The sequence below is a fragment of the Strongylocentrotus purpuratus genome, unplaced genomic scaffold, assembly GCF_000002235.5.
Source record: "Strongylocentrotus purpuratus isolate Spur 01 unplaced genomic scaffold, Spur_5.0 spur5_scaffold_21, whole genome shotgun sequence".
Lineage (NCBI taxonomy): Eukaryota > Metazoa > Echinodermata > Echinoidea > Camarodonta > Strongylocentrotidae > Strongylocentrotus > Strongylocentrotus purpuratus.
In genome coordinates, this window is record NW_022145607.1 from 40,955,543 (window position 1) to 40,969,137 (window position 13,595).

At 37.8% G+C, this 13,595-nt stretch overlaps 1 protein-coding gene across 2 annotated transcripts; it reads left to right on the forward strand.

Moving 5' to 3' along the window:
* The first annotated feature begins 4,449 nt into the window (after positions 1-4,449).
* On the forward strand, positions 4,450-13,330 carry LOC577847 (major facilitator superfamily domain-containing protein 9). Of its 2 annotated transcripts, none has more exons than XM_774808.5 (6): positions 4,450-4,585; positions 6,460-6,547; positions 7,376-7,419; positions 9,150-9,279; positions 10,802-11,011; positions 11,527-13,330. In XM_774808.5, the coding sequence occupies exons 1-6, from the start codon at positions 4,535-4,537 to the stop codon at positions 12,228-12,230; spliced, it is 1,227 nt and encodes a 408-aa protein (XP_779901.1). In that variant the 5' UTR covers positions 4,450-4,534; the 3' UTR covers positions 12,231-13,330. The 2 variants fall into 2 exon arrangements, with proteins under 2 accessions (XP_779901.1, XP_011666228.1); XM_011667926.2 differs by lacking the exon at positions 4,450-4,585 and adding an exon at positions 5,159-5,854.
* Positions 13,331-13,595: the final 265 nt, after the last annotated feature.

Sequence of the window (13,595 nt, forward strand, 5' to 3'; positions counted from 1 at the left end):
CTCTTTATGTTATATACCTCCCTCTCAAGGTCAAGATATTAATTAAGCTTAATAAAACAATGTGTCTTGACTAAAATCGACCGATTGGCTATTCCCGTTAGGAAAATATATATCACAACTACATATTCTGAGAATTTCAAGGTCGCAGCTACCATTGTACGGCCGTAGGCGCTATTTAAAATTTGTCAAAATTTACCGGGAGCTCCGGTAAATTTTTGTATTTAGTTTTTCTCGAAAACAGAAGAGTTTTAGAGGCCAATTTTTTTTAGTGCTTTTAATGCATCCGCAGGGGCATCCAAATCTATCAAAATTGTAAAGAATCACTATCCACCCAATTTTCAAAATTTCCCAAAACTTTGCATTACCTTTAATGGAACATAATTTTGCGATTTTCTGCTTGCATAAATGTTAGACAAACTGCGTATTTTGCATATATGATAAGAACATTTTAACTTTTAAATATTTAGTTTTTCAAGTTGTAACCTTTTTAAAACGAACTTGTCAAAAGAAAAATTAACATTGTAAAGTTTTCGAATTCTATCTCCAAATTTTAACCAAAACAATCTTGTGTGTTTGTATTATTTTTTACAAATAAATGAAGATTGTCGTGTAACTGATCATCATATATTATTAAACATAAGGGATTGTTGCACAATTTCCATTTGAATAAATTATACCTATTTGGTAATAAGTTGTGTAATATAGCTTAAAATTGAATTCTGATATTCTGTGTTCTTTCATAGCTTGTAAATTAAATGACCATATGACTTTCCAGTCGATTTGTTATGTACTATTTAATATTTCTTCCCATTTATCTTCGATTGGAGGTCTAACAATTGAATGAATAAACAACAGAGAGTAAAAAAAAACTTTGACTTTCGTTTATTGTTAACATTCATTAAAACATTTTTCATGACACCTTCATTTTGAATTAGGTTCCCCCCCCCCCCCCCTCCCGCGCGAAGCGCGGAAGCTTTGACCTTTCATTAATCATTAGAGAAAGAAGACGATTCGTTGTACCATTCTCGATTCTCATTCCTTGTCTTAATTCAGTTTTTGCCCGCTTTGACCTTTCATAGTTTAATGAAATTATTAGAGAAAGAAGATGATTCGTTGTTCTATTCGGCGACTCGAAAAAAACAAAGAAAATGCAATAAATTTTCAATAATTCATTGCATTTTCCCCCAGTCCCCAACAGGAAAGATTTCTCTGTAGGGCCATGCATTATGGTTCAAGGCATGCCCACATAGAAGATTTTTTTATGTTGGGGGTCGGGGCAAATTGCAATGGATTATTGAAAAATTATTGCATTTTCTTTGTGTTTTTGTTTTTGTGGGGCGTCGACGTACCCTAGCGCCCCGCTGCGTACAGTCATGATTCATTGGCTAAGCAATGGCCTCGTTACTGTGAGCCCCCAGGATCAAAACCGGGTCGATGTGCTATATTAGTGCCCTTTTATGAGGTATTAATCCCCATTACTGTCAGTTATGACTTAAGGACGTAGGTCCCCTAGTTGATTAGCATTGAAGCACACATGCTCTAGCAGTCACGCAAAACAGGGTGCGAGTGTTTTTATTAATAATAGGGGTTACTGTGCAGTGCTAAACTATACTTTCCCTTCCCTTCCTCCCCAAGAAAGTTAGTTTTAACTCGTTAGCTATAATGATTGGTATCTACCTGTAGCTTTTATGAAAGCCAACAGAGTGTGCAGATATGATCTTCATTCCCCAGTAAATTCTTTAACCTCTTATCTTTAATTTTCAACCGAGAAAACAACCTATTCCTCTCTCGTACAAATTTCTTACACACCAATAAATTATGTTTCGATTGCGCGAAGCGCGGAAGCTTTGACCTTTCATTAATCATTAGAAAAAGAAGGCGATTTGTTGTACCATTCTCGACTCTTATTCCTTGTCTTAATTCAGTCCCTCCCCCCCCCCCCCCGCCCGCGCAAAGCGCGGAAGCTTTGACCTTTCGATGAAATTATTAGAGAAAGAAGATGATTCGTTGTTCCATTCTCCACTTTTAATCCTTGTCTGAATTCAGTTTCCCCCTCTCGCGCGAAGCGTGGAAGCCGTTGACGTTTCATTAAATTATTAGAGAAAGAAGACGATTCTTGTTACTATTCTCGACTCCTATTCCTTGTCTTAATTCAGCCCCCCCCCCCCCCCTCCCGCGCGAAAGCTTTGACCTTTCATTTATCATTAGAAAAAGGAGACGATTTTTTGTACTGTTCTCAACTTGTCAGAATTTTCAAAAATGTTTCTTTGTTTTTCCCCTCATTGCCCGCACCGCCCCTAGCAACGCGCTTGCTTTAAAGGGAAAATGAAACAACCATGATTGAGATAGCACACAATTATGTTAGTATAAATGAAGTAAGAAAAAATCTATTACCCCAACCATGGATAAATCACGTCTGGGAGCGTGGACGAAGTGTCATATCATAGTGTTTTAATAAAACAACACTATGTCAATAAGGTTTTGCAATGTTGAATGCTGTAATTATGCATTCTAGAAAATCCCTAAGCCCAATATGTACGTTCTTTCTGCTATATTTTTTCTAGCGATATTACTAAATTTCCTGGGGGACGTGTCCCCCTATCGTGCCCAGGATCGCCGCCCCTGTCCATGATTACTACCAACAGTTGAGTTCAAATACAAGCTCAAGCGAGTTGGTATGAGCTGAAGCCAAATGAAGGGCAAAATAAGAGTTGTGAAGTGGCCCCTCTACTGTTAATTTAAAAGCTGACTGTTAAGTATATATAGCTTCTATTTAAAAGACATCCAAAATATTAATTGTGCCCTTTTCAAATTTCTCACCAAAGAGTGATGACCTTTGTAGCGCAGGGGCTGTTTTTAACCTTTAGATTTGAATCCGCGGCTCGAGATTTTAGCGGCCGGCCCCCTCTATTTACGTTTCACAAGCCTTCTGGAATGACCCCAAATCTCTAGATAACAGTTTTCCCAAAATTTTCGTCGTTACTGTCACTTAGCGCCATTTCCTTGTTTTTTCCCCTTTCTCTGCCGACTTTCCTCTTCCCCCCACTCAGTGTTATTTTTTTTTTCTCTTCTTTTCTTCCTCTTTTTTCCCTTCCTTTTTTGGTGCCGCCAATAGGGGGGGCGGCCGTTTCGCCCCCCCCCCTGGATCCGCCACTGTGCCTTCTCCCCTTAAACGCAGGTCTCTTTACTATTGTAGTTTGGTCGAATGGTAGTGCCTATCTATAGTGGAACCACTACCGAACGGTAAACAAAATTGATTCTGCGCGCCATATTATCAGCAGTGTAGTCCATCTTGGGTTACATAACGGAATGTCAAGATTATTGTTATAAATACAGATTTCAAACTTATTGCTAAATGCATCTCTTTAAGACTGAAAAGGGTTTTGCCGACCATTAGGCAACGAACAAACTGTTTATTTTTCCTGGTAGATTTATTGGAGAAAATGTTCGGACTGCTTCGGAAACGATAGAATTCACAAATATAACTAATCAGCCTGGCTTGTGCAGATTTCGAAAAAGCATTCGATAAGATAGAGTGGTCATTCATATTGAAAACACTACGGTTTTCAATTTTGACATCGAATTGGTCAGTTGGATTACAGTTTTATATAAGCTCATGAGTTATTAACAATGGTTTTGCCTCAGAATATTTTAAAGTATAGTACATGCGGGGTAAGACAAGGCTGCATAATCCGTTAAGTCCATTCCTTTTCATCATATTATAGGTAGTGAAATATTAAGTCTCGAGATTAGAAAAGACACCTAAATAAAAGTAAATAGCACAGAAATTAAAAGTAATGCTTATTATGCTGATGATGCGGCCGGTATTATATCTGGAAGGCCGTAACGATCAGTTAAGAGTTTTAGATATTCTAGAAGGATTTAAATGTCTCACTGGCCTAGCATTAAACATAAATAAATCGAAGCTGTTAATTTGGGTTTTTATAAAGCTCACCCGCCGGACATAATTATTTCATCTGGGTTGACGTTCAACACAGGTACTAGCTACTATTGCTTTTCTGGGTGTACAATTTTCTGTACATTTGAAATAAATTTTTGAATAAAAATTTCCACCCCATGCAACTACAAAAAATGAAAAACATCTTCCGTATTTGATCAATGAGAGACCTATTGTCTCAACTAATTTATTTACTTTCTATCCTTCCAAACTTGAACCGCGCGCTATATAAGTCGACGGTGATCTCCCTCATGCCAGTTAGAGCCCCACTCGGTTTCCGTATGTGACATCATGAGAGTAAAGAGGAAAATTTCAGCTTTAACAAGATATGAGTCATTATCTAGTTATAATGTCATTCGATAGCTTTAACAAAATTCAATTCTAGTCTCTTTAATTACTCTTATTGCAATTTCTTTACCATACGTTAAATCGATACGTGCACATTTTCTTTTTCCCTTTTCAATTTGTTGTCTTAGAGACACTATAACCGGGCCCCCTTTCATATTGGTCGGTGGTTTCAACTTAAGGGGCGAAGAAGACAAAATCTAAAAACATTGATGATAAAAGGAAGAAAACATGAAGAGTAATCGATTTTTAACCGTCTGCCTGTATGTCTTTGGATTCTTGGTATGTTATCGTTGTCATTCCTTATCGATCTTTTACTTTTGTATTTGGTCTGTAACTGTTCAGCCTTCTGAAAAACAAAAGAAAAATGATTGTCCGGACATCTAATTATTTAATTTATAAAAATTAAAGCCAGGACAGGACAGAACACACGTATTAAACACACGAACTAGCTGCATTACTTTCCTGACTAGACTGTATATTAAAAGACATGCTAGCGCTAGTCTATTGATTCTCAACATTTCAAACACCACTGTACAAAACTCAACTGATTTCACTCGCAATTAGTAGTTTAGTGACAATTTATGACTCCTAAATAGCAGTAAAATACAATTTTTTTAACTTACCAATGTTAGAAAGAATAATTTAAAAATTCAAATTGTAGACAAGTCTAGACTCTAGAGTCTACTGTCAAACTTCCGATCAGCCACATCGGCATGATTCATCTAAAGCATCATCTAAGGTGGTATCATTGTGTGCATCTGTGTATTGAGCGTGTATTAACTATTCATGTGTGCAAATGCTGCCTATTAACACGTAGTGCAGTGCTAGAGGTCAATAGTATTACAATACGCATTAGCATTAGAGTCTAACTCTCTCTCTCTATGCTGGAGTGGGGCAGGAGCCCGAGGCAGGACTTGGGTTCCGGTGGGGTCACTCAATGTGACTTCCGGACGGCGACCGCATGACCGTTACCAAAAATGCAATTGGATCTAACTCCCTTTTGCGGTCAATTTCAAGAACATTTTGTGAAATTTAACCCTCTTTTTTACGTCAAAACAAAGACAAAATCATACTTTGGAATCTTGAACCTTGAACCTTGAAGAATTACTCAATTACCCAAAAGCGTGAGCGCTGTCCTGGAGATCGAGGGCTGTGCTGTGTTGCGTGCTGTTGGTGATGTGCTGTTGGTGAAGTGATGGTGGTTGTTCTCCGTGCACTATATACAATGTGCAGGTGGTGCAGGTGTGTCCCTCGTCACAACATCTTCAGGGGCAGGGGCGGCGCAATAGTCTGTATGGCGGGTAGTGCCACTCCCCTAAAGCCAAGAATTGTATTTGCAGTGACAGCGTTGCTTGGGAGAGTGTTCCAGATACGGACTGCTCTGGGAAACATGCTGTACATGTAGCAGTTAACTCGGCAAAATGGGTGAATCTGAAGTTGTGGCTTTGATGTTGTGCCCGTTGCGGTCTGGTGATGCCTGTGATAAGTCGGATGTCAGGAGGCAAGGAGATCTGGACAAGTTTGTGGTGTACCCCTATTTATAAGATTGTAAGGACACTTTCGCAAATTTACCCCTATATTTCAAGGACAAGACTCGGCTCCGAGAATTTTTCTTTCCGGTTTTCTCTTTTCCCTTTTCCTGACCCCTATTTATTAATTTCGAGGACACCTGTGCACCCCTATTTTCTATATTTCGAGGAATATTTTGTCCGCAGACATTGCTTGAAATTGACCCCTTTTTCCGCAATTTTGGTAATGGTCATGCGGTCCAGAAGTCACATTGAGTGACCACACCGGGACTTGGGTACCCAGGACTTTGGCCGCCTTGGCCGGTTGGTTTGGGTATCTTTGTCTCAGATTCGACTAAACAAAATTATGGATTTTGCTCATCTTCAATCATATTATATTGTAAACCTTTAGGCCAATAGATCTATAAATTTAATTGGATGATGTATTTTTATTTTAAGCAACAAAATCATTTTTCTTATTCATTTGGCCTGATTTTGTTTCTTTTTTTAAGTGAAAGGCATCTTCTTTGAAGTGTGAGAGTATGTAGCTCGTAGAAGCAAGTTTATGTATGTATTTTTTTATAAGTGATGAAAAATGAATTTAACATGTTTTGTAAATTCTGAACTGTTGATGTATCTCTGTAGGACCTGTTTGCTGTTGCCCTGATCATCCCGGTAGCATCGAGACAAGCCACTAATCTAGGGGCATCCCCAGCGTCAGTAGGGCTTGTTGGTAAGTAATTATACTCAGTGGCAGATTGAAGAGGAAAACAACTGACTCCTTCCCCCCCCCCCCCCCTAAAATTTTGGCATACCTTTATTAACTTATGTAAACAAACACATGTATGTTTCACTTTATATATGTACTGGTACACATACAAAAGAATGTTTCTCTTAAAATTATTAATAATGCATAAATTAATTAGACACCATAGCACTGACTTGTGGAATAATTTACCCACAACAGCTGAAACATGTCCTCAATTTACTCTTTTAAAGCGACTATCAACTTTATATTCAAATCCATCACATTAACAGTCTATATAAAAGATATAAGTATTTATGTATTTATTTTATCCATAAAACAAATTTCAGGAATACCTTTAGACCACAACTCAAAATGTCTCAAATGCACTTGCACTGCACCCTTGTGTCAGTTTCTGTAAATTTTGTTAGCTCTATATGTCGCCTTTTCTACCCTGATGCCATTATTATCGAGCCACTTGCTCAGATGGTGGTCCTGTGTTCACAAAATCTGTCAATTGTAAAAATATTAATTTTCTTTCTGTGTTTAGAGTTGATATGTCAATATCTGAAAATGTGTTTACACATATACATGTATATATTTTTCTGTAATATTTAATCATTTTGTATTACGTTATTAAACGCAGAAATAACTTTTTTTTTAAAACTTCATGTGGGCTATAACCAATTGGTTGTTATTAAACATTGTCTATCTTTGTACCATTGTCTGTACAATTTTCCCAATATGCATGATCACCCTATTAAACTTAATTTTGAGCTTTGATTTGGTAATCTGTGGATTTCTAATTCTTTACAGGTACAATTTATGGCATCCTACAGTTGATATCTGCTCCCCTTGTGGTAAGTAATTTTGTTTTGTTTTGTTTTTATTTACTTGATGCAAATACTCTATGAATTTATGAGCAGTAGGCATGATTATTGTTTTGGCTTGCCAGATTCACAAATAATCAAGTTGCAGAATGTTCAGAAAGCATGCACGAGACTTATGTCCACTTTGTTTAAAATGTTACCATATTACACCTGTTTTTATTCAGTTTCATTGGGTCTCCTTCTTCTTCTTTGGGTTAAGTCTACCTCCTTCACAGTTGAAGATTCTTGCAGACTGATGAGTGTGTGTGTGCTTACGAGAGCAAGGTGCATGGTGCAATGCTATTAACATGGTGCAAGTAAAAAGTTCCCGGACTTAGTTGCTGCCTCCCGTCAACCATTGACGGATGAGGCACATACTGTTTCTGATGGCAGGTTATTCCAACTGCTCACAGTCCTGGGAAAGAAGGACTGCTTATGTTGCTCAGTTCTTGAACGGAGGACTTGGTAGCTATGTGCATGGGCAGTCCTGGAGGGTCTTGTGACAGGGTTGATGTAGGATGCTGTGTCGAGTGCTACCAGGTTGTTGTGGAGCTTGTACAGCATCACCAGTCTGTAATTTTCTCTGCGTTGCTCGAGTGTGGTCCAGTCAAGTAGTTGGAGCATGGAGGTCACGCTAGAGGCCCCCACATGGCATAGAGGTCCCAATATGGCATAGAATTGCCTTTAAATGTTCAGTGAAATCCATACTTTAACTCGCGTATATAACTTTGAATATGTGCCTATATTGATATACCACAATCTATTTTTCAAAGAAATCCGTAAGTTGTGCAAAAAAGGTAAATTTCATGCAACTTTTTGGTTCCATTTGGCCTTGGCACCCCATACTCGTTTTCTTCGTTGCCAACAACATTACTGCATCATCATCAGTACTTTGCTCAGCCGGAGGCTCAAATCTATACAATTGTACCCCTATTACTGGCTGCTGACTCACATTTGGAAGTTCATCTTAAGGATCTGTCAATTCAGAACATGATTCTGACTCTCATCCAGATCCTTTGTCGGATTCACGGTCACTGTTGGAATCAGATGAATCTGAGTGAAGATGCTTCTTGATATAAACTTAAATAAATGTCTGCAAAAATTGAGAAGACAACAAATCAAAATAATATCTCTCTGTCAACGTGAAGCAATGCACTCAGCGTGTACGTCTATGACAATAGAGTACCAAGCTATATTGCAATTGTCACCTCGTGACATTACAAAGATGACGTCATTTTTCTTTGCTCAGACTTGATTTTTTGGGGGGCATTCCCAACGTAAATCTTCAGGTCCTCTTATCATGTTTAAATCATTTTCCAAGTGGAAAATGATTGTCATATACAAATCTTTATCTTCTTCTTCTGTCTCAAATGCCATTTCAGCTGATTTTCTTGTCACCCGACCTTTAAGTTACTGTTTACAAGCCCCAAATTATATGTCTGAATTATTACTTTTTAAATCAAATCCATATGTACATAAAGTGCACAGGACAAGGTTCTTTTAAAGCTACCTCACACACAAAAATGGACAGTATAATTTAAACAATTTCAAGTTGAATAATTTCAAGTTGATTTTGTTTAAATCATGTAATGAAAAAATTTGTAGAAGAATAATAGTGTTAGCACTTTAGTCAGCTGTGTTGTAACACTGCTGCGGCGCTTTATAAGAACCATGAACATTAGTGTTATGAGATTATGAAAGGATTGATATTTACAATGCAGGGGAGATGGAGTGACATCGGAGGCCGAAGGTCAACTCTTTTGCTGTGCCTGTTCTTCACATCCATTGGTTATATCTTCATGGGTCTTTCTACTTCCATTGTTCACTACCTTCTAGCAAGAGTTCCACTAGGTAAGTCTTGGATCATGCCCTTTATTGCTAAATCACATTGCAGTGTTTCACTGATTTTCAAAGTTGTTTGTGTTTAAATCTCTGTACATTTTTCACGGTACTCATCCTTTTGTGTCATTGTGTTACTCACTCATCAATAGATGAGTGAGTATAGTTATGCAGAGTGCTTGCATCACAAGAGCTGATTCATCGGAGATTATGCTAAACTGAATAAAGTACTTTGTTACTAAAACATTTTTGTACTATGATCAAATCTGTATATACAGTGTATAGGAATGTGCTAGGGAGACGCCAAAGGGATCTTAAAGTAGATATTCATTGATTTTAAAAACTAACTTTATTTTTATTATTGCAAAGTTGAAACTTTGATTCGACAAGGTTATCATAATTCAATGCTTGGAAACATTCGAAGTAAGGATTATCATAAATTACAAAACGCTTAAATAAAGCCCCAGCATAGCACCTGAAGAGCTCTCTGAACGCTGCTGAGATGTGTGAGATCACAGTATGGACATGATTTGCACAAGCAGACGATGTCCCATGACATCTCACACATTTTCAGTGCCTGTATTTTCATCTTTTCTTGAGTTCTTTCTCTTACTTCAATACCGAGGCTAAATGTATAATCTATTGCCTCACCCTAAACCCTGTGCATGGTTTTATTTTGCTGACAAATGCAGCGGTACAAAAATAAAGGAATCTGTCGCTTGTAAACAAAATAAGACGCCATTGTATTTTCAGGTGCACACACCGCGGTATGTTCGGCGTTTCAAGAGGGAACAAATGCCGTCCTTAATGTCATTCCGGGAGGTTTTCAATTTGAAAGTCTGGTTTCTTTGATTGTTAATTAACCCCTATCCTGTGTATTTACAAGCAAAAGATTTTAGTTATCAGAATCGGGTCATATCCCCTTTTGAATGGTTTGACATGCCATTATATTTATATACACTAAACTCATTATAATTTGAGAAATAATAGCTTTGCAATTATGTTCATTCTCTATGGGATGTCGTCTGCTTGGGCAGTATTGGTTCATATAGTGACGTCATTAAAACATCGTTATTTTTCCAGCGATTCTCTCATATATCCCAGCTGCTATGGAGGTGGTTGTATTTGTATTTTTATAAATCACCCGATATGTAGTTGAGCTAAAACTTGTACGATGGCCATCTGTTAGCTTACCAGTTTCTAGTGATACATTAGTTGACATATTTGTGATTTTCTTTAAATTTCACCTTTAATATGTTTATTATCTTTGCATTTCTAATTCATGTGTGAATTACAAAACTGATTCAGTGGAAACAAAAACAGGTAAATGGATAAACCTGTACATGAATACTACTGAAGGGAAACAAGAAATGCACTCTATATAAGGAGGCGGTCTTTATGTTTAGGTTATTTTATCACAGATTTTAATGCAAATATTGTTCAAGGGATACATAGAATGGAGTCTCAATGGGTGGATTTGTATACAGGTTGTCACCAAAACATTGTTAGCAGTTTTGTTTCACATATCTTTCAGGTATATTCAAGCACAGCATATCCATCACAAGAGCTTACCTGGCTGAAATTACACCCAAAGATCAAAGGGCAAAGGTCTTTGGGTACTTCAACGGCATCTCTAGCATTGGCTTCATTATTGGACCTCTCATCGGTGGCCATCTTGCTGAGATGGAGAATGGCTTCTTTAAAGTTTCCATAGTTACTTCTGCCATCTTTGCTGCCTGGTTTGGTAAGTTGTGCCCTTTGTGAACATCACATCCTTTGGATCAGGAATATTAATGAAAGGAATTCATTAAAAAAAGTGATTTTGAAAGGAATTTGTTTCATTGCTAAAACTCATTAAAACTGAGTACTTCCATTTTGATTTGCTATTCAGGATTTTTTGGAAAAGAAAAAAACTTTTAAGATGCCATTGATATAAACTTTTAAAATGCCATCTCCTAACATATAAAGAAATGTTCATGTAGCACATAATTACATCAAGTCATCAAAATTTCAGGCTGCTTATTCACAGAATTTGAGATGTTTGAAAAGAATTTTATTACATGTAGGACATGATGTGATTTTAAAACCATCACATAATGAAGTTTTCCATCTTACCAGTATTTTCTTTTTGTTTTCTCTTCTGATTGATGCACTACATAATACATGTTGGTATCATCTATTACACTATAGTCTGCAGTGAATAAAAGCTATTCACATTTATACCCGAATGAGATAATCTAATTGCTTCTTCTGTTACAGTGTTTGTTCTGCTCTTCATGAACGAACCTCAGCATAGAGGGCTCCCTAACACCAAATCAGTCCAAGACTTCACTGGCGGTGAGTTCAACAACAAGTTTCCCTCGTCGCTGCAAACCTTTAAAGAGATCATCAAGTCCGGTCATGAGCTCTTCTTCATACGCTTCCTTCAAGGTTTCTCCGCCACTCTCTTTCGCAGCAATTTCACCCTCTCACTGGAGCAGAAGTTTGACAGTACCCCCATCATTACTGGTCGCATTATATCCTTTGGGTCGATCGCAAGCGCCCTCTGTGCTTTAGGAGTGGGTCGCTTGGTGCAGTTCTACGGCAACATGCCCCGCCTCTACTTCCACTCCTGCACTCTGAGGATAATTGCACTTGTCCTGCTCATCCTCGCACCAAACATACCTTCCTTCTTAGTGTTCTATTTCCTCCTTTGCATGGGCAACTCTGTAGCACGCATCTGCTCCACGAATTTAAGCATCGAGCGGGGAAAGGTGGAGGACGCGGGTGCTTTGCTGGGGCTGAACCAGTCTGTTATGTCCATCTGTCGAACAGTCTCGCCACTCATAGCAGGGGTCTCGCAGGAAGTGACTGCCGAAGGACCAGCAATTTTATCAGTCATCCTTTCCATAGCTACTGCCAGTCTTGTCGGGACCACAGTTTTAGTAGAAAAGAAGATCTCTGACAAAAAAAAACAATTATAAACATTCTGTGAGAAAAAATACTGATAACTGTTTTGCATGTGCCTTGCTTGTCAGTAATGTCATTGTGGCATATACAGTACTAGTAGATAGATATTCTTGTACAATTTATATTTTTTGGAAGTATTTTATAAATGAGGATCGTACAGTCATGCATGCAGTTTAAAGTTGTAGAGAGTATTAACACTTTGAATTAAAAGTAAATTGTAATTGTAGTTTGCCCAGGGTATTTTCCTTTTCTGTGTAGGGGTGGCTATAAAATAGACCTGTATGTTGTATACCGTAGCCAGAAAAGAATTACCGGTATCGATTTTGCCTCGCCTGCCTAGCAGAGCAAGACATTAGTCATCACTATTTCTGGTGTGTTGTTCTTGCAGTTATCATAGTTGTTGTCAACAATTATGCTGTACTCTGTGGTGAACTATTTTGTACACAATTAGATTCTGTTTACATCCAGCTATCAGGGTTTAATGATCTTTACTTTGTTTACTTCTCTCCGAGCCAGTGTTCACCTCTTGTAACCTCAGTTCCACCTGTACCATAGCCTCTCTGAATTACTCTCATCAACATTGCTCCCTCTAGCTTTTGTTATCATCATTCCTCCTTCATGCTTTACATTCCCAAATTGATCCTTCTCTTTATTATAGAATACCTTCTCACTATGCTTCACCTCACATGTATTTGCATACTATCCTTCTTCCCCATTGGTTGATTTAGCTATTGAATATTTATGTTGCTCACTCTCAAATTCGAGTGGACCTTTCCTTATGAATATGTAATAATCGGTCATTGTTATTTTAAAGTTGATTTGAATATTTATGTTGTATGAATTGAACATGCTAAGATATTCAAATTAAAAGATAAATATGAAATCAGGATTGGGCCAAGCCCAGGGCACTTCAACCGAGTAACACCTACCTACTTGTTCTGTGTTGGATCGAACCTACATACATAGCTCCTACACTCACAATAACTTCCCATAGCTTTGAGGTAGGATCACAACATTCATACCACAGGTACATCTCTTGAAGGTGCAGGTGACATTCAAAGATCATAAGGTCAATAAACTTTCAGTGAAAAGAACTGTACATGCAATAACTTTATGAAGCTTTTATAGTCCACAACAGTTTCATTCAACTTTGTATGTATATACCTTATTAGATGTAAGAGAGCGAGACTTGAGAGAGAAAGATGAGAGAGAGCTGGAAGTAAGAGAAAATGATGTCAGAGAAAAAAACGTAAGAGAGAGAGGACGTAAGATAGAAAAATGAGAGAGAGAGAGAGAGAGAGAGAGAGTAAGATGTCAGAGAGAAAGATGTCAATGAGTAAGATGTGAGAGAAAGATGTAAGAGAGAAAGATGTAAGAGA

Excerpts from the sequence above, each read along its gene's own strand:
- LOC577847 (XM_011667926.2), top strand. The coding sequence starts at position 5,780 with ATGCCTGTGATAAGTCGGATGTCAGGAGGCAAGGAGATCTGGACAAGT. Across the intron at positions 5,855-6,459 it reads GTACCCCTATTTATAAGATT|GACCTGTTTGCTGTTGCCCT; the intron begins GTAAGGACACTT and ends GTATCTCTGTAG. Across the intron at positions 9,280-10,801 it reads TCTAGCAAGAGTTCCACTAG|GTATATTCAAGCACAGCATA; the intron begins GTAAGTCTTGGA and ends CATATCTTTCAG.